At 38.8% G+C, this 24,859-nt stretch overlaps 3 protein-coding genes and 1 pseudogene across 3 annotated transcripts; 2 read left to right on the top strand and 2 right to left on the bottom strand.

Annotated features, from left to right (window-relative positions):
- The first annotated feature begins 4,443 nt into the window (after positions 1-4,443).
- LOC125477857 (integrin-linked protein kinase 1-like) lies at positions 4,444-8,390 on the top strand. The gene is made up of 11 exons (XM_048585365.1): positions 4,444-4,894; positions 5,022-5,096; positions 5,207-5,323; positions 5,807-5,901; positions 6,273-6,393; positions 6,513-6,592; positions 6,917-6,976; positions 7,181-7,302; positions 7,410-7,495; positions 7,601-7,716; positions 7,978-8,390. The coding sequence occupies exons 1-11, from the start codon at positions 4,598-4,600 to the stop codon at positions 8,105-8,107; spliced, it is 1,299 nt and encodes a 432-aa protein (XP_048441322.1). The 5' UTR covers positions 4,444-4,597; the 3' UTR covers positions 8,108-8,390.
- A 629-nt stretch (positions 8,391-9,019) lies between these two features.
- Positions 9,020-10,821, bottom strand: LOC125477537 (annotated as a pseudogene).
- Positions 10,822-13,999: 3,178 nt separating this feature from the next.
- Positions 14,000-17,657, top strand: LOC125477594 (rhamnogalacturonan I rhamnosyltransferase 1-like). Its single transcript, XM_048584886.1, has 8 exons — positions 14,000-14,636; positions 15,270-15,337; positions 15,417-15,505; positions 15,595-15,757; positions 16,079-16,368; positions 16,566-16,770; positions 16,893-17,050; positions 17,131-17,657. Exons 1-8 carry the CDS (start codon positions 14,381-14,383, stop codon positions 17,402-17,404), a joined length of 1,503 nt encoding a protein of 500 aa, XP_048440843.1. The 5' UTR covers positions 14,000-14,380; the 3' UTR covers positions 17,405-17,657.
- LOC125477595 (ribulose-1,5 bisphosphate carboxylase/oxygenase large subunit N-methyltransferase, chloroplastic-like) lies at positions 17,542-20,093 on the bottom strand. Its single transcript, XM_048584887.1, has 6 exons — positions 19,528-20,093; positions 19,383-19,411; positions 18,711-18,922; positions 18,488-18,613; positions 17,993-18,397; positions 17,542-17,915 (listed from the first exon to the last, which is right to left on the bottom strand). Exons 1-6 carry the CDS (start codon positions 20,016-20,018, stop codon positions 17,703-17,705), a joined length of 1,476 nt encoding a protein of 491 aa, XP_048440844.1. The 5' UTR covers positions 20,019-20,093; the 3' UTR covers positions 17,542-17,702.
- Positions 20,094-24,859: the final 4,766 nt, after the last annotated feature.

Below are 24,859 nucleotides of genomic sequence, written 5' to 3'. Positions count from 1 at the left end.
TTAATGCATCACATCATATCTCGCATAACTAAAGCAATCTCATATCTTTAATTTATAAACTTACCTAACACTTACCTATGCATTCGCAACACCAATCATAAATATATGCAACTACTAATGCATAAATAAAATAGGCAGATACTTTGCATGACATTTCAAAACGTATAATCATTCAAATTTGTTTTCTAGGAAAAATCTCAAGTATATAGGTATATAAGGAAAACCAAAAGCCCACTCACTGATATGTCAAAGGGTCGTAGCCCCCGAGCCTCGATTGATGGTGCTTGTCCTCTGGATAGGTCTCACCTATATGCGAAATAACTAAATAAACATTATTTAAAGCATATAACCAAAACTAGCTAATAACTTCTCAAACATGCTCAAATGAGGTGTTTGAATGCACCAACGTGATCTACTCAACCTCATGAACGTCCCTATATTTTTAAAATAATTTTTGGACCACCCACGTGCTGCCAAGGGCACGGCTAGACACACCCCCACGCACGGCCAACCCTGACAGAAACTTAACTGCTGTTTGGAATATTCTGTTAAAACCCTAACATAAATTAACGGCGTTACAACCCTAACATAAATTACCGGCGTTACCTGACGCCGTTAGAATATTTCGTCAACTTTGACGGAATATTGTTTTCCTTTTCCGGCTAGCCTCGTCGGTTGCCGCCGTCCGCCGCCGCTGCGATCGCCGTTTTCTGGAAAATATTCAATCTTTCATTTCTTAACCAAAATTCATGAAATTTGTCTCAAAATGAAGCTTAGAGTGAGTAGAACACATTCTTATCACTTTCAAGCCTTAAGATCCACGGCATCTCGCCGGAGAAACCTTGAACACTCCGGCAACCTCTGCAACTCGATGAACTCGAACTTCCCGACGTCTAAAACACTTCAAAATTACTCCACGAGCTTCGTGAAGACGTCCTAAAGCTTCCTAGAACCTTAAAACTTATTGAAAATTCCACGATCACAATCACATGAACATTGCTCAAAATCAGGGTTCTTGGTTTCTTGGGAAAACGAAGGCTTCACGTCCAATGAAAGGTATAGATGGGTTCCTAAGCTCACAAGGAACACGAAAGCAGGCTCTTCGATGTCGATCCGTGAAGAAATGGTCTGGTTTGAGGTTTGTCCGTACAGTTGTAAGGTCTTTCAGAAAAATCTGAGAGAATGAGAGAAATAAGGGTCAATGGGGTTGTTTGGGTGTGTGTGTGGTCCTAGTTTGGGCTACCAACCAAAACAAACAAAAGCTTAAGTCCAAAATGGGTCCAAACACTTAGGAAAGATTTTAATTGGTCCAAATCCTTAGCCCAATAGCACAGATTACCACCAACACGCTCAAGGGCAATTTAGTCATTTCACACCATCGATAAAAATAATTTGGGATGGGCTGTGACATCTGCTGTCAAATTTGATAGCAAAAGGCTTTGCCTTCAAATGACTCAGCGTCACCTAAGAAACTGAAGGCTAGTTTGGAGAGAATTTGCTGCCATTTTTTTTTACTGTTGTATGCTATGTGGCAATTTTGACATCTCCTTTGGAGATGCTCTTAGTTTTTTTACGTAAATGATTTTTAAATATCAATTAAAAATGAATGGTCTCGTTTATGACATGTAATATATTAAACTTCATTTATCACAATTAGGTAGACAATTAAGTCCCCGGCCCCCACCACATCTCAGGTTCAACTCCACCGTAGCACGATATTGTCCACTTTGAGCCCCGACCATGCCCTCACGGTTTTGTTTTTGGGAACTCACATAAGAACTTTCCAGTGGATCACCTATCTTGGGATTGCTCTCGCGTGAACTCGCTTAACTTCAGAGTTTCAATGAACTCCGAAGCTAGTGAGCTCCCAAAAGGCCTCGTGCTATATGGAGGTAGGCATGTACTTATAAGGCATAGAGGATCCTCTCCCTTGAGCGATGTGTGATATAACAATTCACCCCCCTTAAGGCCCAACGTCCTCGTTGGCACACTTCTGGCCAGGTATTGGCTCTGATACCAAATTGTCACATCTCGGCTCGAGCCCCCACCACATCCCGGACTCGATTTTGCCGTAACACAATATTGCCCGCTTTGGACCTCGACCACACCCTCACGATTTTGTTTTTGGGAACTCACACGAGAACTTCCCAATGGGTCACCCATCCTTGGATTGCTCTCGCGCGAACTCGCTTAACTTCGGAGTTCCAATGAACTCTGAAGCCAGTGAGCTCCCAAAAGGCATCGTGTTAATTAGAGGTGGGCATGTACATATAAGGCATAGAGGATCCTTTATCCTGGGTGATGTGAGATCTAACAATCCACTCCCCTTAAGGGCCCGACGTCCTTGTCGGCACACTTCCGGCCATGCTAGGCTCGGAGGCTACTACCTAGCGATGTACTTGTGAGTGGGCATTTTCATTTTATACCTATACATATTTATAGATTCCCTAAATACTTAGTTACTTCACTTTTACGCTTATATTTCCAAGTATTCATTATTGTGGTATAAATTGTGATAAATGTTGCTATATGGATGAGATATTACTGTCATGACATTCATACATATTTATACATGCTCATCTGCTGCACCCCGGTGTTAGTACTCGCCCTAGGGCCAGAGCTAGTCCTATACATGTATGTTCACATCCGCACCATTTGCTCGCCTTGGATCCAAGTTAGGTGCCAGTCCTGTCAGGTAGATTACATTAGGCAATCCGACTTATATGTGACCGTGCTTCTGCACCAACCTTCACGTGATCATAGTACTAGAGCGTATTGATTACACCCAATCTTGTTCGTGTTAGAGATTATCTATTCGAACTCATGTCAGCTTAGATGGATAAGCACTTAGTTATACTTGATTATCACATGATTATATTACTGTGTCATTTGATATATCATGACTCGACATATTTCTGGTTATAATGCTGTTGTATTATTGTTTACATACCTACGTAGTATGTTTTAAGGATATTATACTTGTTTTATGGCGAGGGGTTAGTATATTAAAAAATAAAGGTGTTCTTATAAGCATTGTTTTGCTGACCCACTCAACTTTGTTTTTCGCCCCTCCAGGACTTAGATAGCTGTACTCTTTGTGGCACTCGAGGAATCTCAGCAGTTCTGACATTATCTTCGGTTTAGACGTACGAACTTGTCACTATTGTGTAATAAGTGTACTCTAGCTACTTTGACTACTCTTTGGTCGCTGCACTGTCTATTAAGCTTTGAATAATTGTAGTAGATTATTCCCACGATTGCGCATTCTTTCACTGCTTAGTATTATTAGCTCTAATTAGTTTCAAATTTATTCACTTTTTCACATCACTTATCCTTATGGTTACGTCACCTCATGATGATGGCTAGCACACTTCGACCCTCCAAGGTCGGGGTGTGTCAAGAGAGACAAAAAAGTAGTCCACAACCTAAATACAAGCCTAACAAGAGAAAGAAAATACAAAAGAAAGGCCTAAAAAGTGCCAGCTAAAAAACAACAAAAGAAAACCCTAAAGTTGGAGAGGACCCACCAGCCACCACAAAGTCAAATGTGTCTCCATCGCAGGACCACCCCCACCAAGAGAACGAACCAACGAAACAACTGGATTAACAGAAAATGTAGGTGAGCAAGCCACCTGCGCAGTAAGCCATCATATAATCCCACTAAATAATACTAATAACACTTTAATAGCCACCCAAAACCCAAGCATGTCGCCGAGGAGGAGCACCCAGGCCGAGTAGCAGTGGTTGATGGTTGAGGATACGTAATAGAAAGTAGCATCGCCGAGGAGGAGCACCCAGGCCGAGTAGCAGCGGTTGATGGTTAATGATACGTAACAGAAAGTAGCATCAAAGCAAGAAAGTGCATGAAGGCCCAAATATGAGATAAGCTCAGAAGAATTGAGACAAAACTCAAGGAAATCCGAAACAAAAGGCCAAAAGTAAAGCAACACAAAACTAAAAAGGAAACAGAAAAGGAGAAAAAGTTGAATTTGGAAATGAAGGCTGGAAAAGGGAAAGGAAGAGAGGCTAGGATATGGTAAGAGGAGATGGAAGGGAAGTAGGAGGATTAGAAGGAAGGGGTAGCGAGCTACCTCCCGACTCCAAGCAAGAGCAAAGAGCAGTTGTTGAGAATCAGATCTAAGGTCTGTAGTATAGGAGAGGAAAGCTATAAAAAAAGCCTTCTGGTTGAGAGCATGTAACTATTATTTTGTATCAAGTGATAGATTATTAGCAGTAAGAATCTTCCTCTTCAATTTAATCTATTGTAAATAAAAAGGATTGTTACATAAATATATTAGTACACTAAATTTCATAATACAATTGGTTGATTTTTTTCGTTCAAAGGGTCCAACTGATGGTACCACACTGAAAATTTTATCTGTTAGTATATTGTATGTACAATCATTTCCCATGTATTTGCGCTCCCTGCCCAATAAGTAAACATAACCAACAAAACCAACCGACTATCCCCAAAAGTCACCCCACCTTCCCGTTTCCACCAAAACAACAAAAAACAGATAATAAATTAAAATTAATTAAAATACGAGCATTTGCCGATCCGTATTCCACATTCCAAACTCCGATCCGCTCTTCACTGATGAGCTCCGAAGCTTCCGACTCGTCCGGTGGCGGGTGTGCTTTCACGGCCGACAAGGACAAGCAGAAGGAGAAGGCCCGAGTCAGCCGCACCTCCCTCATACTCTGGCACGCCCACCACAACGATGTCGTCGCCGTCCGCAAGCTCCTCGAGGAGGATCAATCCCTCGTCCACGCCCGCGACTACGACAACCGCACTCCGCTCCACGTCGCCTCGCTCCACGGCTGGATCGACGTCGCCAAGTGCCTTATTGAGTATGGCGCCGATGTCAACGCCCAAGATCGCTGGAAGAACACTGTACTTCTTCCTAATCTTTTGTTAATTATTCAATTAATTTATTAATCAAAATAAACGCAATGCATATTGTGTGTAATTACGATTATATGTGTTAATCGGGTCTTAATTTTGTTAATGTTGATGGCAGCCTCTGGCTGATGCTGAAGGAGCTAAGAAGCATAAGATGATTGAGCTTCTGAAATCGTACGGTGGCTTGTCTTATGTAAGTCCAAACTCCATAGCTATAATTCATTTCATGGAGTGAAGTTCTTTTAAATGTTGTTTGGTTTGATTGGCTCTGATTCTCTGTCTTGAGTGTTATTGATGCTGCAGGGCCAAAATGGGAGCCATTTCGAACCGAAGCCGGTGCCGCCCCCTCAGCCCAACAAGTGTGATTGGGAGATTGAACCGTCTGAACTCGACTTCTCCAGCTCACTTACGATAGGGAAGGTCTGAATTTCTTATCATCTACAAGTTTTAGAATGGCCAAATCTTGCAATATATGTTAAAACAATATCGTTCTGCTTAAGTTTTCGGTTTGCTTTGTGATGCACTGCTATGTAAATCTTGTTGCTTGGATTTTCACGTCTGTGGATTTTAAGATGTTGCGTTGTTTCAATTGTTCCATAATGTTAATCGAGTTGTCATGCTTTATATTTTTTCCTTAACCCACTATAATCTGTAGTTACTGTTCAACATTTGCAGGCTACAAGGCGTAGGTTCCTTTGAGCCATTAAGTCGCACCCTATTTTCCCTAATGTAGTTTCTTGCTGATTTATGCCAATGATCTTTTGGATTTATTCTTTGTTTAGCTAGCTGAAGTAGTTTTGGTCTGTTCATGATTTGGTGTTATTGCACTAGTTCCTTCTGTATTTCCATAATCTCGCTGTGTTCGGCAAGATATGGCCTCACCCTGATTTGTGGTGCTTGCAGGGCTCTTTTGGCGAAATTTTAAAAGCGCATTGGCGTGGGACACCAGTTGCTGTCAAACGCATTCTTCCATCTCTTTCTGGTGATAGATTGGTGATGTAAGTTCCACCTTAACTTTTATGTGCGAGATAAAAAAATGGTTGCAACTTAAGTTACTGTGGATCTTTTTTCGTTTGAAAGAATACTTCGTTCTTTTTAATATATTTTATGAACTGTGTTTGATTGACAAATGAACAAAATTTTGGTTCGCCAAGAGGGGGCTCTTTAAACAATTTATGCATCATTCTTTCCTAGAAGTTGACAACTTTATTCAATCAATTCCATATATCAAGTTTTATGGAGCCCGGGAGGTGGGCTTCCTTAATGTAATGCTTAAAATTGAAATCACAATCAGCATATTTTCTTTACCCCACATTTCCATTATATTAAAAGGTAAATTTCTGACTTGCGCTTTGCTTTCCTGATACAGCCAAGACTTCCGGCATGAAGTTAATTTGCTAGTGAAGCTTCGTCATCCTAATATTGTCCAATTTCTTGGAGCTGTCACTGAGAAGAAGCCCCTTATGCTAATAACGGAGTATTTAAGAGGGGTATACTTCTCCATATTTGATTTATGTTTGGAATTCCGTCAGAGTTCTTGATACTGGTTTTTAAAATGTGTCTTGCAAAAGACGCTGCTTCTTAATTAATGTATCGTGTACTGTTTTAGGGTGATCTTCATCAGTACCTCAAGGAAAAGGGTGCACTTAGTCCTACAACGGCAATTAACTTTGCTTTGGATATTGCCAGGTACTTGTATAAAAACTTCAATCCACTTATTGCCTTAGTTTAAGCAACCCCTTCGGACATGAAAGAGGTTTCTCATGCAGAGATATATGGCTGATGTTGTCATCCCATTGAAGGAAAACAAGGCTATAAAATTAGTAGATTCTCCAATTTCAGTTTTCAGTACATCTGCTGTTTGGAAAATGCAGAGACTGGAATCATACTAGCACATGAAAATGTGTGCTTTTCTTAATCTAAAAAGAATGGTTACTTTTTACTATTATGAACATGTAGAAATAAGTTGTCTTTGACAATTTTGCTAATGTTTCTAAATTTCAACATGGCCAGAGGCATGGCTTATCTTCACAACGAGCCAAATGTTATAATTCACCGAGACCTAAAACCAAGGTAAGTTGATTTTTTATGCTAGAATGTCTTTAATTAATGCAATGCCCTAGATGATGTGTCTGCACAGGATGAAAGAAACTTTGGATTTGTACAATTTTACGAGTTTCCATTTCTATTTCTCTAGTCTGTTTCCATCACTGAGAAAATGTGGCTTGCTTGCAGTATTTTCTATTTGTACTTCTGAATTTTGTTTATTTATCTCAGGAATGTTCTCTTAGTCAATTCTAGTGCCGACCATTTAAAAGTTGGAGATTTTGGATTAAGCAAGCTCATCAAGGTTCAGAATTCTCATGATGTATACAAGATGACCGGCGAAACTGGAAGTTGTGAGTGTCTTCTGAAAAGTTCAATATTGAGTACGAGTTACTATTAGATAAAATAAATTATTGCAATAAAACTTGTTCTTTGTGTTTTGCCTCGGAACAAACAAAAGACCGCTATATGGCTCCTGAAGTTTTTAGGCACCGGAGATATGATAAGAAGGTTGACGTGTTCTCTTTTGCAATGATACTATACGAGGTAAAGTTGGTTTCTGCAGATATCAAATTCAGATTAACCCTTAAAGGAAAAGATGTCAAATTGTTCAATTCCAGGCCCGATTTATAACACTCTCAACTGATGCAGATGCTTGAAGGGGACCCACCACTTTCGAATTACGAGCCTTATGAAGCAGCCAAATATGTGGCGGAAGGACACAGGCCTTTGTTTCATGGAAAAGGTCACACCCCGGAACTGAAAGAGTAAGTCGATTCTGTAATTTTTCAGCCAACCAAAATGTTCCCTTCGTTCGTGTTATTCCACTTGCATCGCCCATCTTTGAATTAAATCCAAAACTACGTCCACATGTTCAACAAAATTTTGCATTTTGTATCTCTTACCTTACATCATTCCGAAAGAGTGGCATTCGGTTGCTAATTAAATTAAAGATCCTTATGCTTTTAATATATCCACTAAAACTCGAAATCCGGGTTGCTTACTTCTTTCCGTCGATTGTTTTACAGGTTAATAGAGCAGTGTTGGTCTCACGACATGAACCAGAGGCCTTCTTTCTTGGACATTCTCAAAAGGCTTGAGAAGGTAAAGGAAAAAGCTCTACAAGCAGACCATCACTGGAACATATTTAATGCATAAATTTGAAAGTATCGACGTTGCCAGGTACATAAGTGAAAGTGATCCTCTGCCACTCACTTGTAGTTCCGGATCTGCACTGGGATTGTGAATAGGCTAAACCGTGAAATCTTGCGAGAGTAATTGTTGCGACTAGCGTTCTACTACTCTGTTTCAGATTCTTATTGTGAACGGCATTTTTCCTTTCTCTTTTTTTTTTTTTTTTTTTTTCTGCATAACAGTACGTCGTCGTCTTACAAACTTGTCCAAATTAACGTATGAGAATTTTCATGTTTTGACTTGATAATCTCCTTATCTTCTTTCAACCGTAATTTGTTCTAGTCTTGAAGTGACTATGAGAAGAGATGTATATTAGCCGGGACTCCGGATTATATGTTTTCTTCTCTCTTCTTTCTGTAGGCCTAGTTTGGTGCCGATGGGATTCTGAAAAAAGTTGGTATAGAAAAAAAGCTAGGAGCTGTTTTTGTATTTGGTAAACATTCAGTTTCAGCTTTTTTTTCACAGTTTTGGGTGAAAAAAAGCCAAAAACAAAAAGCTGCAAAATCCAGTTTTGAAAAATCGGTTTTTTTCACATCTGTTTTACATAAAAGTTTACCAAACATTATAATACTGCTTTTTTTTTTTTTTTCAAAAGCACTTTCACAAAAAAGTTTACCAAACACTCTGCTGCTTTTTTTCACAATTGCTTATTTTTACAACACAGCAGAAACAACTTTTTTTCAAAGCACAACAATACCAAACCAGCCCGTAATGGTTGAAGAAAAAGTTCTCGGCTTTGAAACTGTGTCGGAACTTGGAAGAATTTGCTGATGGTGCAAAGTTGGAGATATCCGTTTCCAAGGCCAGGTATGTCTAATCTCGCGTTTCTGATCAAGATCGATTTACAGGTGTACTCACTCTCACCTGACGCGGAGGAACGGGAAATCCGGTTAACATTTTACGTAAATAGTCTTTAAAACGAAGGACAAACGAAACATAACATGTTGTAGTGAACATTTGGTTGTCCTACATCTAACAATGTGATCCGCTAATCGGTCGTATCCCAACATACAATGTTCTGCAAACTATGTTACAAAACAAGCATTGAAAGATGGAACTACAGAACTCTCCCGAAATAAATTAGATAAGCTTCTTCTTCTCGAAGAAGGTCTTGAGGTGCCACAACTGCATACCTGCGACTCCTAAGCAAACAAAAAGCGAAAGAAGACTCAACGTGGCCATCCTCGAGTTCGTTGTTCTGTTGAGGTCCTGCATCTCTTCTTCCCTGAAACAAACATTGGGCACACAAAATGTAAAATGCCGAAACGAGAAATATACTTCCACCATGAAATATTCGAACTTTCGAAGGACGGAGAACAGTTGCTTACCTTCCACGGAGATAGGACATCTCCTCGTGAATGGACGTAACCGTATCGAACAACTTCTTAAGCTCTAATTCCATTACCTGGCACGTAAGAAAAATGGCATAACAATGTTTCAATACCTCAATTTCCGTATTTTAAGTTTTAACTACCCGAACCAATCGAGATCCCCCGGATGTCGCAGTCTAGGGCAGACAGCCCGAAAAATCCGGATCGCTCATTTTAAAATCCTACAGCCCCCATTAGACCCTCCTCACACAAATCAATGGTCCGGATCCTTCTTCATACGGTCCAGATTTCTCGGTCCGTCTCCCGACTGCGAGATCCAGAGTGGATCTGAATTCGAAAACAAGCACCATCCTTTTTGGTATATTCAGAAAAGTATGAGGGAAAGCTTGTTGATTTAATACAATCAGATTTATTGACAATTGCATTAGCAGATAAGCATCAATTACTAGTAATGGTTAAACATAAATCCTTTGTATAACAATCTGTTTTAGATAAGAAGTAAACAAAATTACTACACAGTTAACAGTATTTAAGCTAAATCCATAGCAATATCGTGATTAAACAAGCTAAATTCAGCTGAAAATTGATGCAAAATTCAAAAAATAAGAAAGGGTAGGAAGATGCTTACGTCGACGGTGCCTTTCTTAGCGACATTGGACCAGTCTTTGGCGGCGACGCCGGTTTTCCAGTCGAATTCAATGGTCAACGTCGTCTGGGGCCTGTGATCCGGTGCCCAGAAGCAAGCCATGTAATCTCCCTCCTCCGCCGCCACAAACGCATACTGCCCCGATTCCACCAGCTGCGAGTAGTGATAGTTGTTCCCGTGGTGTGACGTCACCTATACATATATACAAATACAATTAAACCGATAATTATACCCAAAATAAATAAAACTTAGAAATTCATCCTTTTGGTAGAAAAAATTGAAGAAATCAAGGCGTACCCGGACGGTCAATTTGTGGGAATCGGGCATGGGCTGACCTTCGTTGGGATTGACGACGCTGTATTTTCCGACGGTCATGGCGTTGTTTTTTACATCTTCGACGATGCATTTCGTGTGACCGGATTGCAGCTCGAACCGCAGAGATTCGGATGAAGATAATAAGAACCCTGCGATTACGGCAGCAAGCAGAAGGCGCAATCCGACCATTGCTCTGACTGAGGGATGACTCGGGTGGGAAAAATGCGGCGACTCGGAGAGAAACCGAGAGGAAAGGGGGAGGGGGGTGTTCTTCGTTCTCTTCGGAGGTGAGTCAGAGAATCTGGAATCCTTCGTTTGTGTAGATTTTACGGTTGGGCCGTTTGGGCCTGCTTTGATTTAGGCCAGGCCATGTCAGCTTTTTGAACACGTGTTTGTTCGTCATTTGTTGACACACGGAAATTCCAAAGGTTGCCCTGTTGGACTTCTTGTTTTTTTTTTTAATAATTTTTGTTGTCAAATTTTTTAATAAATTTAATAGGCCGGTTTTGGAATTTAACCATGAGTGGTTTCTTTGTGTCAAGTTTCGTCTCTCTAAATCAGGTATTTTTTTTTTCTTTCGAATTATATAAATTTTGGAATGCAATACAGCAAAGAGTTTAGTGATTTCTTAAGAATTTTTTTTTTGGACATTCTTAGGATTGCAAGCAAACAACGTGGTAACTAAACGATTGATGAACTTTGTGATTGTTGAATTTTACTTTCCCGTGCTTATCTAAACTTCACGTATGTGCATCATATCGCATATGGATATAGTGCAAACTTTACTTCATGAAATTGTTGGGGTCCAAAAAGTGCACATGAAAGCCCAAGTGGATTGAAGACCCATTGTTGGGGTTCGTGAAAATAAATAGTATTTAAATAAGGTTTTACACAAATTTTAATTAATTATCATGATATGCCAAATAAGGAAATATATTATGTCATTCTGAACACATTCTTTTAAACCCAACATCTACCAAGCTCATATGACCCAAGACATGCGGATTTCACGAAGCTTGCTAAAGGGGTTGACGTGTGGAAGGTTATAGAGGTACACTAGGCCATACTCTTCAATAATGAAGTCTTTAGCCTATTTGGAAGTACCAAAGTCCAAGTCCATTCCATGGAGTGGTCTCACGCTAGGTAAGCAAACGAGATAATTTTCAACACCTTATTTTAGTTGTGCAATGTCCATAACAATAACCTAAAGAGGTATATCTTCTCTTTTCATGCGCCAAGACACATGTTTCGCATGAGCCTATTCATATTGCAACTTGTCTCACCATTTGTCCATAGGTTATTGAGAAGATTTCATTCTACTCTTTTATCCGTTGAAAATAAGTTATCACTTATCTCTACTAATTAATAAAACTCTCTTGGTCAACTAAAAGATGATGAAAAGACAACTTAGTCTTCTATCACAAAAAAAAATAAAAAAATGATGGCCAATAATGTAATTTCACAGGTCCAAATTTTACTGTTTTTTATTGAAACCTCACCTACACGTGATGTTAAAATACCTCAAACATTTAAAAACAAAAACCTCCCACTCACCCCCCACGATCTCTCTCTCTCTCTCTTTTTCTCATTTTCTAAAAAAATATGTTCATACACACAAAATGTGTAAGCAAATGTTAATATTCATAATATCAAGCCGTATAGCTGGCATCAAGACATAGTCAAATAACGGAACTCGTTCAATAGATATTTATCACTTTTCCAAAATGACGTAACTCGTTTAATAAATATTTTACGCGGAGTAAAGTGGTTAAGAAGAATGTATATGTCCGGAAATTGCCAGCTTAGCCTGCATATCCACTAGCCAGTCCGACAGTGTTAATATTGCATATCGCATTCATACGTGCTATGTCTCCATCGATCTGGAAGTGTAAGATCATTTTCAGAATCGAATGCACATATATTAAAAAATAGCAGTATCAAAGAAAATAATTATATGTGTGAGAATTATACAGAAATGCTCAGCATCTTACATCAATTTGGAATTTATTTTATAAAATTATACGTACATTACCATGATTTCACGGTTCATGACACTTTTGCCCTTTGCTTTGCTTCACACTGCTTTTTGCCCGCTTCACTCATTCAAAAAAATGGGGGTAAAGAGACCTGACGTGAGAGCGAATTGAGATGTCCAAAAATACGGTAGATAAATTATCTTATGAAATTATAGGTACAATTATTTTTGTAATAAACAATTTAATAGATAAATTATTTCACTAAAAAAGAAGTGTGTTTAAATTGAAAAATATTGTTGAGATTAAAAAAACTTTCTTAATTAATTCTTATATCATTTTCATTTTTGAGTATATCGATATTTTTATATTAAAAGATAAGAGAGTTCGGCTAAGTCAATTCCTATATCAATTAAAAGTAGATTTTATGAAGTGAGAGAAACATGAATGCACGTGATCAATTACAACCAAATTAATTACAAAACATGAAAATCATAAACTCTCATGTAACATGCAATGAATTTAGAACAGTAGTGTTTTTTTTTTTTTTTTTTTCCTACCACTTAAAATCCACATAGAATTAATTGTGCACATTGAACATGCAACTAGGGGTATTTTAGATATTTGAAAAACGTAAAATGTGTAAAGTTAATTTTTTTTTAACAAAGTGTAAAGTTAAATATAATTAATGAATTTACTTAGTGGAGTCTAATCAAATAAAAAAGTTATATCAGATTTTATACGAAGAAAATTGAGTTTTAGAGTTAAAGTCATATTTCAATCACAATTAAGACCACCCACTAGGTTTGTTTCCTCAAAATACTAAAGTGCATGAGCACTTTTGTATTTGTAATATTTGTTCCTTTAAATCTTTTATTTAGATGGATGTTATAACAGAGTTAGCTAAAAAGATCATTGTTTCATATCATAACAAATTCAAGAAACAGTACTCACATATTTTTAGTTTAGCAACTAAAATTCCAATTGAACTAAAATTCAGAAACTATTGCTCAAATTTTTCTTGTGTATTGCAAAGACATGCATGTTTTAAACACCATTAATTTTTTATTTTTATGATAATTTGGACTTTATATATAAAATAAATACATAGCAAATTTGGTAACATAGTTTCGATTTATCCTAATGTTATATAGGAAATATTTTGGCTGCGTGTCAAATCTAAAAATATATAATTTAAATCCATCTAATTTTGTTTTATTTCTTAATTTAAAAGAACGAGAATCAGCTAATTAAGGGTGGATCTTGGTTTTTCCACTGCAATTTACTGTCTACTTTTATAAACCAAATAATTTTTTTTAAGGAAAACTAATTAAAAGGGTCTGAAAATTTTGAATTTTAATGATAAGGACAAAATTAAAGATAAAAAAAAAAATAAAATGAATAATATTGTAAGTTTTTCGTTAAAACTTCCAAAAAAATTGACAGTTAAAATTCAAAAAATTAATAGTAAAAATTGACAGCACTTATCAGACGAGTAAGTAAAACTGTAAAAAGTAAAAAATTGCTGTTAAAATTTGCGACTTGGGACGAAACCTGGATCTAACCAACCAAATATTCCTCAATTATTTTCTTCATTTTCTTTTTTAATTTTTACTAAAAAGGAGTTCATATCACGTTGCTGAGAAAATTGGAAGATTTTTCCCGGAAAAAGGAGGAAGCAAAAGGAAAATAAAAAAGTGCCTGGCGGTCGCATTGGGTCGTTGAAAATTTTAATTGGGTCATCCATTTTACTCGTGAAATTTCAACCTCCTGCCTCTCCGCACCGATTCTTCACACAAAGTTTCGAACTTTTTCCCGTTTCAAAATCTGGGCTTTTTACGGCTCCCAAGTGTGTTTGATTCGGAAATGCGGGATTGAAATTGGGGATTTCATGAGCTGAATTTGAATTGGATTTTTTTTTGGCATTTTCGGAAACGATCCATGAAGTGGCGATGTGGTGTGTGAAAGAGGAATGGACGTTAGATCTGAGGGCGCTTTACAGGTGCGATGCGATAAGATTCCGGCGCCGGTGATTGGGCGGACGCGGTTGCAGGTGTGGTTCATTCGGGTGTGTTCGAGCTTGTTTCTGTGGACGTGTTTGGTCCAGTTAGTGGCGGTTGGGGAGCTATGGCATCCGCGTTTGCTCTCCAATATGACCCATCGGATTTCCGAAATCACGCAGCTTCCACTTCCGGCGGTTCCCTCGCCGCCGCCTCTTCTCCCTGCCAGTGAGTTTTTAGATTAAAAAGAAAAGCTCTGTTTTTTGTTTAACTTAAATTGTTTTGTAGTGCAGATAATTTGTTAGTTTCACTTGTGTTGAGCATGAATGTAATTGCTGTAGTTTTAATTTGAGAGTAGTGCACTACTTCAATTGAGTTCTGTAAATGTTACCGGATTTTGTTCATGAATTCAGAGTTTAGGCCATGAAATTGCTTTTTCGATTGAGGAATGCAAACCGATTTGGCAGTGTTGGAGGATTGTTTGTTTATAAGTTTGCATCATTTGAGGTTAGGAGGGAGTAGGTTGTTTTTAGTTATCGGTGGAGAATTTGTTTATGGTTAGGCGTGCTCATATAGGTCGTTGTTGTCATTTTCGGCTCACTGCAGACTCAGCACCTTGTATGAGGTGAGTGGCTGTTGGAATGACGCATGACAGAATGCCTGCAAGAACTATACTTTTGGAACTCTTTTTTGTTGAAATTAAAATCTGCTTTTGTGAGAAGTTCGTTATTTCAAGGTTTTAATGAAGTTGTCAAATAGGTTGTGTGGTGAGACCGTAAGATTTTCTGACTGCATGTTCAGTTCCGTTGTAGTATCTGGAGCCTGGTTAGATATGTATGCCTATTGACCTGAGTTTTGCAGGAAATTATACAAGTAATGGGTTTCTTAGAGTTTCCTGCAATGGGGGCTTGAATCAAATGCGTGCTGCGGTTTGTGCTGTTTTCTTCTTCACTTTTCATTATTACTTTATCCTATGTCTAGCTGTTGACATAAGCTTTTGCATTTCAGATTTGTGACATGGTCACTGTTGCCCGGCTTTTAAATCTTACATTGGTTGTTCCAGAGCTCGATAAGACATCTTTCTGGGCTGATCCTAGGTAATAGTCCTTGGTCTGAATGAAACCGTGACTTAAAAAAATCATTCGCTTATGCTTATTAATTTCAACTATTGGTATTTTTTTTGCAGTAATTTTGAGGATATCTTTGATGTAAGACATTTCATTGATTCACTGCGAGATGAAGTCCGAATTGTCAGAAGACTTCCAAAAATGTTTAGTAGAAAATATGGATATAAACCGCTCCAGATGCCTCCAATTAGTTGGTCAAACGAAAAATACTACCTGGAACAGGTTTGTGTCCTCTCTTCCCAGTTATTTTGGCCAACAAAGTATCTGGTCTTTTGAGTACTAAATTGGTGATTCTACAGCTTGGTTTGTTAACTATTTATCATCCTGTGGATAACATACAATTCACTTTTGCCTAACATAGAGATGTAACTAATGCATATTCCACATTGTAGTGTGATAAAAGATATTTGATGTCTCTGTTTTGTTGGCTTCATAGTTTATCTGTTCTCTCTGCTTACTGATTGAATGCATTTGATTCCGTATGCAGAAGTTTCAACTTTTCAGTAACGCATCCTGATTCAGTGTCTTCATCCTGTTATGCAGATTTTGCCACTTATTAGCAAGCATAAGGTGGTGCACTTTAACAGAACAGATGCACGTTTGGCAAACAATTTGATACCTCCTGATCTTCAGAAACTCCGGTGTCGTGTTAATTTCCAGGCACTGAAGTTCACTCCCGAGATCGAGGCTTTAGGGTACAAATTGGTTCGTATACTTCAAGAAAAGGGACCTTATGTGGCTTTGCATCTAAGGTACGAGATGGACATGTTGGCTTTCTCAGGTTGTACTCATGGCTGCACTGAGGAAGAAGCTGACGAGCTCAAACGATTGAGGTTTGTTGTGTTCAAAATTTGACCATTAGTTTTGTGGAATGTTTTTTTGAAATTCAAGCAACAAACAATCTTCATGAGTATTACTTTATTATGGTTTGCTTGATAAAGAGGCAAGCTTTGAGCTTTATTGTACATAGCAAAAAAAAAAAAATATTGAGCTAGGTATGGTTGCATGTATTGGTGGACGTTTCATTCAGATACGCATATCCTTGGTGGAGAGAGAAAGAGATAGTGTCTGAAGAGAAGAGATCTCAAGGTCTTTGTCCTCTAACACCCGAGGAGAGTGCATTAATTTTGCAAGCTTTGGGTTTTAGTACGGATACACAAATCTATATAGCAGCTGGTGAGATTTATGGTAGTGAAAGGAGACTAGGTCCGCTACGGGCTGCATTTCCACAGATTGTGAGTTGGTTTTCTAAAATATGTATCATGTCTTTTTACTGTTGCACGTTTGGGACTTCTTATATTAGTTTTGCACTGAATGGTTGTTGAAACACTTCGGTCATCTTGCTTGTCTGTTTCAGGTTAAGAAGGAAACACTTCTTGCTCCGGAGGAGTTGCAACAGTTTCAGAATCATTCATCTCAAATGGCAGCTTTGGATTTTATAGTTTCGGTAGCTAGTAATACTTTTGTTCCTACATATGATGGGAACATGGCGAAACTTGTTGAAGGTCACCGAAGGTATGCAAACACCCTCACAAGGCGGTGTAGGTTTTTGTATCGTAAAATAATTAACACACCTCTCATTCTATTTCGTGCAGATACCTTGGGTTTAAAAAAAGCATATTGCTGGATAGGAAAAGACTTGTGGAGTTGTTGGACTTGCATCTTAATGGAACACATACATGGAATGAATTTTCAGATGCTGTGCGGTCCGTACACGAGAAAAGAATGGGACAGCCAACTCGACGAAGAGTTATTGCAGACAGGCCAAAGGAGGAAGACTATTTTTATGCAAATCCGCAGGAGTGCCTCTGCGAGGAAACAAATTGCGACGACTTGCTTAGCGCTGGCAACTCAAGTAAAACTGGGTGACTGCAAGCGATCGAATCGGGAATCAACCTTCCACAGAATTGTCTTAAAGAGAGGGGTAAACAAATCCATGTGGCCTTTCATATTAGTAAAGCATGTACACACACACGAGAGTTTTGTAGGGAACGGTATAAAAAGGATTCGAGTTCCCCATTTGGGCGTCCAAAGATGTATTCATTCGTTTTTAATCTTTCAATTTGTTCAGTTCGATATAAATTACAAATAACACGAATATAGACGGAAGCGTTTGTCCATAGATGAAACTAGTTTATGACTTCTCTCATAGTGACATGAATTTTCCCTACTTGGGTTCCCAGAAGACAATGTCTTCGAGCTCCCCGCAGAGGCCGAGATCCTTGAGACGCCTTTCCTGGTAGTATTCCAGTTGAAGTAGCTCTGATTCTCTGGCCCTGAAAATCCCGTCAATATGCTGCAGCACCTTCTTCTCCCCTTGCCTTATTCCAACAGCAATCTCAAGCCTTGGATCCAGTTTTGATTCTTTCAACTTCTCATCCTGCAACCAAAGATTTTGTAATTCAGTTGTTACAAATGTACTAAAGCATGCAGATGTATGAAGGAATGAAGACATACCTCTTCGATAGTGGTGGGATAGCCGGAAAGAGCGGATTTGCAGGCGTCTTGGACTACTCTGCATATGAGCTCTTCGTTGGCAGGGCTCACCGGCAATTGAAGATGGCCCCAGATATCGTTCCTGAATATAGATTCCAAGAGGAAAGCATCGGTCCCTCCAAGAGCTACCAGCCGCAGATATGGTATCAATGCAGGTGGAAGCGAACTCTCCAAAAATATGTCGAAGTACGCAGTTGCACCCAAACCATTTGTCTCGGCAATGTCCAGCTTGTCCTCGTAAAATGGGTCTGATTCGGATATTTCCAGCGTTAAGGTAAATCCATTGCGATTAGCGTTGGAATCCAGGAATCCGTAATCCAAAGCAAACTCAGCATTGCTCTTGTTTATATCATATTGGATGAAAACCTGTCCAGAAATGAGAAGCATGAGATTCCTGCGGCAGAGCACAGGCTATCACTGCCCAACACAAAGAAAACAGAACGAGGAAAACTTCACCTGCTCACCAGCCCTGACAGTAGCGGGGCTCCGTAGCGAAAACAGATAATCCCAAGAGAAAAGACCTGCTGCTCCTTTGACCTCATATGCATGTTCTTCAGTGGTTATGCTTGAACTGTGGTTAATCTGACAAATGAATCCGTTACTTGATATCCAAGGAAACCACCAAGATATCATAACGTTCGAAGATGGAGGTGTTTGCATTGGGAATTCAAGAACTTACGAAGTCTGCAAGAGGGATCAAAACAAGATTCTGACCGCGAAGGCGGGAGAATGCCCTCGATCTGAGTATGCCGAAGGCCCAGAAGAAGTCGTCCAGTGTGATGGGAGAAGGAAAAAGCTGCTCGTTAGGGAGGATGGTTTCTTGTTCAAGTTTTTGAAACTCAGTCCGCACGTACTCTTTTACACTCATTGTTGTGCTCAAAAGTTGGGTTCCTGCAAATCTCAGTTCAATCATATCCGACCAAAGATTCAAAGTTGCAACAATCAACATGTTCGATAGAACTTACTGTCGTTTTTCTGTCTCCCAGATTACACTCACAAACATAAGCAACATTGGCCTAATTAGGATTTTGCTATCAATATCATGTATTATGTATATGAAGCAGCATTAGAAGCACATCAAAATTTGTAATAAAAAAGACCAAGTGCTTCCTAAAGGGAGGCAGATGCTTCTTCCAGAAATCACTTCTAAAGTGCTTTTCCCACCCAGAAGCAAGTCCGAGTGTGGTTTTTCTGACAAAAATATTTCTATGTGCTTTTCTAATCTAGAAACACTTCAAAATTTTCATGCCAAATGCTATTAGAAATGATTTTGATTTAATGAAAGTGCTTTTTACGATAGCTAAAAGCACTTCCAAACATGGCCTAATGAATTTCAGTTAAAGTGGCTAACCTTGAAGCTCATCTAGCTCCTCTTCTGACCTGCACTGAAACCCATCAAAGACAAACTCTTTATCAACCCCCACAATCAAATCCACATACCCATTAAAAACCCGAAATTGCCACTAAACAAAATTACTAAATCACCCAAAACCCACCAGAACACAGTCGAATTGGTCGACTCTGGAAGGATATCAAGGTAAGTCCGCCACTTGGAGTCGGCTCTGCTTTTCTCTCTGATCAGAAACAGAGCAACCGACACCCACGGCTTCAACCCGTTGCAGACACTTCCGATCTCGGAGGCCGAGACGGTATCTGGGTTTATCCAGAGCCTCTTGGGTACCTCCAAAACGACCTCGTTTTTGGAAATGTCTCGGTGAGCAATGAGCCCCATGCCTTCGGGGACGAGGGCAGGCTTTGCGGCAGGGGACTTGGCGGAGACGACGCCTTCGTCCCGGAGCCACTGCCAGAACGTTTGGACCCGCGGAGGGAGCGACGGGTCGCAATGGAGCGGGGAGGAAAGAGCGGTGACAGCAAGCCGGACGGGATTCTTGAGATGGGTTGGTGGTTTTGCTAGTGAAAGCTTTGTTCTTGGAGTGGGGAAGAGGAAATTGGAGGATGAAGAAGATAGAGTGAAGAGAGTGTCCATTATTTCTCTCTGTAACTCTCTCTCTCTCTCTCTCTCTAGATTTTTGCAGTGCGTTTCAACAAATCTGATGGATTATAGATTTTGCTTGTGGATAAGATTATCTTGATACGTTATCAACTGCTAATCAAATGTTCACGGTTTTTTGTCTCTGATGTGTATAATCTTGACTGCACTAATGCATACTGTTCAGGTACACAAATGTGACAACTTGCCACTTCCCACAAAACAAAAAACCTAGTGGTGTGGGTAAATAATTTCCGTACGCATTATTTCTCATTAGAGTTTTTTTTTTTTTTTTGAACAAACGATCTATATTAAAAGAGAGGAATAAGTTTAGTCTCATAATTGACTAATAATAATGTGTTTCAAATTTGCTTTTGGTAATGATCGAACTCAAAACCTCTTACTTACAATTGAAGAGAAATACAACTACACCGTAGTATTAAATAATTAAAATTTGTAATTCGGGTCCAACTTACAAGTTGGAATGGTTCATTGTCCTTTTATTTTCATATAAAGAAGACGAAGAGCATAAATACCCACTTTAAGTTTTATTTTGATGGATTGAATATCTTTTAAGTGGAAAAAAGTTATTTATAAAGAAGACAATAAAAATACAAAATTCCAACCTAACAGCTGTGGACGCTCCAACACTTTAAAAAGTCTATTGTTGGGTTAAAAATTTTCCAAGTGTTTTGGCAACTGATCCTTCAAATTGCATTTTATTTTGTAGGTGTGAAAATGAAACATGGCCTATTCAGATTATTTTACCATAGATAAAAAAAAAGTGTGAATTTGGTTGCAAATTAGGAAGTAGAGAAATGCTACGGAAACTCTTTCAAGGTAGGACTCTTCATTGACTCTCTGCTACCTCATAGTTAATGTGATTTTCCGTGTCAACATTATAAAATATTGTACTGAAAATTTAAAGTGTCTGAGAATTCATGGGTCACACTTTTGAGAGTCTCTTAGCATTTCTCTATGAAAGTATACTCAAAATGGTATAAATATAAAATGGGTTTAGCAAGAAAGGGATAACCCATTTTAGTGGGTTGGGTTATGAGTAAGAAATTGGCCATAGATTAGATGGTTTGAAAACTCGGACAATTTATAGCAGCCTTTATTGAGCTTTTAGATCTTATAAACTTAAACCATCCATATTTCTTCGCACGGGCTTTTCCTAAATGCTTTGCTTCTTCAGTTCTTCTAGTAGATTAAGATTTTGGTCAATGCACACAACAACGGGAATTCGCCTAACTATTGATTATAAATTCGTTTTCGGAGCCGGTTCAATGGATTAATAGGAGTCTTTTCTATCATTTTTGTTGTACTAGTCGTCGTTAACACTAAAACTTGTTTGTATACAACGATATATTTACACTAAAACTTGTCGCTTACGATATGTTCTTCCCGAGCAACTGGTCTGTGGGAAAGAAGAAAGCATGGGGAGATTGAAGGACTTGATCACCAAACTCAATGTTCCTAATGACGTCCCTGATGAGAAGCCTCCTGTAAAATCAAAGAATACAAAGTTCACTTGCTTAATTACCTCTGTATTTCTGGGTTTAAACCTTGAAACTGTTTGTGATTCAGGTGCTCCTTTTGATGTCTTAGACAAACTTGTTGTATGCATCACAATTTGGGTAAAATGTGCAGATTTTCACACGTTGGTTGGTCGAAAGTAGGGTAAATATTTTGAAAGTGAATCCGCGAAGAAATGTCATGGCATGAATTATTTGGGGGTTTTTTGAAATAGGTCCAAAGTAACTAAAAATTGGACCTATTTCAAAAGTCAAAAATCACTAAAAATTGAACTTATTTCAAAAGGTAATCTATAAAATTGGACCTATTTCAAATTTTCCCAATTATTTGACCCCTGTGGGGTTTCTCACATGTTAAAGTTTTCAAAACGTCAACCTTTTATTAAACACTTTATTTTTGTGTCTTTTTATAGTCGAGTAATGCTATGTATACAAACTTTTTAAATCAAATTTGATTTAAAAAGTTGATCTCCTTAGCATTAGCTCATAAGACTGTGTGGTAAGAGAAAAACTTGTATAGAGGTTGACTTGCCACTAGATTTTGCTGAGTGACACTACAAACCACTCAAAATTTACCACGTGGCAAGTCTTAAATATATTTTTTTATCATTATTTTATATTTAACATTCTCATAGTTATTTTTATATTAATTAATATACAATATACACCATGAGATCAATTTAATGATTCTTTTTTTTTCTTTTTTTCCTCGCTCTCATTTTTCTTCTCAAATTTTTCAGATCTTCTGCAAACTTCGTTGTTTCAGTAGTCTCCTATCAATTGAAAAAATCAAAATTAGACTAACATATTCTTAAAATACTCATAATAAAGAAAAGTAGCTAGATGTTGTGTCAAAATAGCCAAATAACCTAATTCATATTATCAATATAAAGAAACCGAATATCCCCACCCGAACCCGAAAACCCTCAATTATAAGAAAGAAAGAATTAACCCTAATACGGGATCAAACAAACTATTGTACAAAGGAAAAAAGAGAATATTGTTTAAAGAACCAAAAACCCCCCAATTACCACTGGATGCCGAATTTTTAGTATTATTTTTTTTTTATAAGAAAAGCAAGAAATAGGAGAGAATAAAATGAATAGTCCTACAGAAAAATATAAATTAGAGGGAAGATATGGGAAGAAAAAAAAGGGGATAAGAAGAAATTGGATAGATTTTATGTCATATCCTAGTCCGGGGTGGATCACTTCCCGAGCCTGCTCCACCACCGTAGCACGATGTTGTCCGCTTTGGGCTTATCATTCCCTCACGGTTTTGTTTTTTGGGAACTCACGAGCAAGTTTCCAGTGGGTCACCCATCATGGGATTGCTTTAGCCTCCTTCTCGCTTAACTTCGGAGTTCCTATGGAACCCGAAGCCAATGAGCTCCCAAAAGGCCTTGTGCTAGGTAGGGATGAGAATATACATATAAGGATCACTCCCCTGGGCAATGTGGGATGTTACAATCCATCCCCTTTAGGGGCTTGACGTCCTCGTCGGCACACACGCGGTCAGGTTTAGGCTCTGATACCAATTGTCATATCCCGGCCCAGGGTGGATCACTTCCTGGGCCTGCTCCACCACCGTAGCACGACATTGTCCGCTTTGGGCTTACCATTCCCTCATGGCTTTGTTCTTTGGGAACTCACGAGCAAATTCTCAGTGGATCACCCATCATGGGATTGCTATAGCCCCCTTCTCGTTTAACTTCGGAGTTCCTACGGAACCCGAAGCCAATGAGCTCCCAAAAGGCCTTGTGCTAGGTAGGGATGAGAATATACATATAAGGATCACTCCCTTGAGCGATGTGGGATGTTACATTTTATGATGGGTATTAATTAGTATAAAATTAATTATGAGAATGTGAAATATAAAAAAAATGATAAAAGACTATATTTAAACTTGTCATGTGGCGAGTTTTGACTGGATTGTAGTGTTACATCCCGGCCCGGGAGGATGACGGCCAGCACGTCGATCTAGGTTGGGGTGTGTCATGTAGTGTCATTCAACAAAATCCAGCGATAAGCTAAGCCTCACACAAGTTGTTCTCGTGTGGTAATGTATTTATATTTGTTTCATTTTCTATTAGGTATTATAATTCGCAATCTAAATATAGAAATTTTATAATATTCTATGAATAACATTTTATATAAGATTTAAAAAAAAAATCAATATGGTTTTGCTCGAGTTTTGAAGTCTCTTGTAATTAAAAAAGATAAAACATAGCAGTCTTTTCTATCATTGAATAAATGATATTTTTTTTAACAAACGATATTATTATTATTAAACAAACGGTAGTGTCTACATTGAGGGAGTAAAGGAGTGTGCTAAGCTTCACAATGGACCAACTATAATAATGTGGTTCAAATTTGTATTTGGGGAGATTTGAATTTATATTTCTTACTTACAAGTGAAGAGGAATACCACTAGACCCCACCATAGTACTAAGTGGCGAATAAGTAATATTTTTTAAACGTGAACGAAACAATTTTGACAAAAGAAAAAAAATATATTTATATTTAGTTAAATTTGAAAACAGATTAATTAGGGTTTAATTAAGATGGAATCAAGTGTAATAGACTCTTTAGCCAAAATTGTGACATCCCACATCGCGCAGGGGAGTGATCCTTATATGTATATTCTCATCTCTACCTAGCACGAGGCCTTTTGGGAGCTCACTGGCTTTGGGTTCCATGGGAACTACGAAGTTAAGCGAGTAGCGCATGTGAGCACTCCCAGGATGGGTGACCCATTGGGAAGTTCTTGTGTAAGTTCCCAGAAACAAAACCGTGAGGGCGTGGTCGAGGCCCAAAGCGGACAATATCGTGCTACGGTGGTGGAGCGTGCCCGGGAAGCGGTCCCCCCTGGGCCGGATTGTGACAATTTGGTATCAGAGCCTAACCTTGGTCGTGGTGTGCCGACGAGGACGTCAGACCCCTAAGGGGGGTGGATTGTGACATCCCACATCGCTCAGGGGAATGATCCTTATATGTATATTCCTATCTCTACCTAGCACGAGGCCTTTTGGGAGCTCACTGGCTTCGGGTTCCATGGGAACTCCGAAGTTAAGCGAGTAGCGCACGAGAGCACTCCCAAGATGGGTGACCCATTGGGAAGTTCTTGTGTGAGTTCCCAGAAACAAAACCGTGAGGGTGTGGTGGGGTCCAAAGCGGACAATATCGTGCTACGATGGTGGAGCGGGCCAGGGAAGTGGTCCCCCGGGCCGGGATGTGACAATTTACATGGAACCCAAAGCCAGTGAGCTCCCAAAAGGCCTCGTGCTAGGTAGAGATATGA

Source organism: the organism of the source record quoted next, unplaced genomic scaffold (assembly GCF_019419815.1).
Source record: "Pyrus x bretschneideri cultivar Hongxiangsu unplaced genomic scaffold, Pyrus_bretschneideri_v1 Contig22, whole genome shotgun sequence".
In the NCBI taxonomy this organism is placed as follows: domain Eukaryota; kingdom Viridiplantae; phylum Streptophyta; class Magnoliopsida; order Rosales; family Rosaceae; genus Pyrus; species Pyrus x bretschneideri.
The sequence above is the reverse complement of the archived record's forward strand: the minus strand, read 5'-3'. Positions and strand labels throughout refer to the sequence as shown.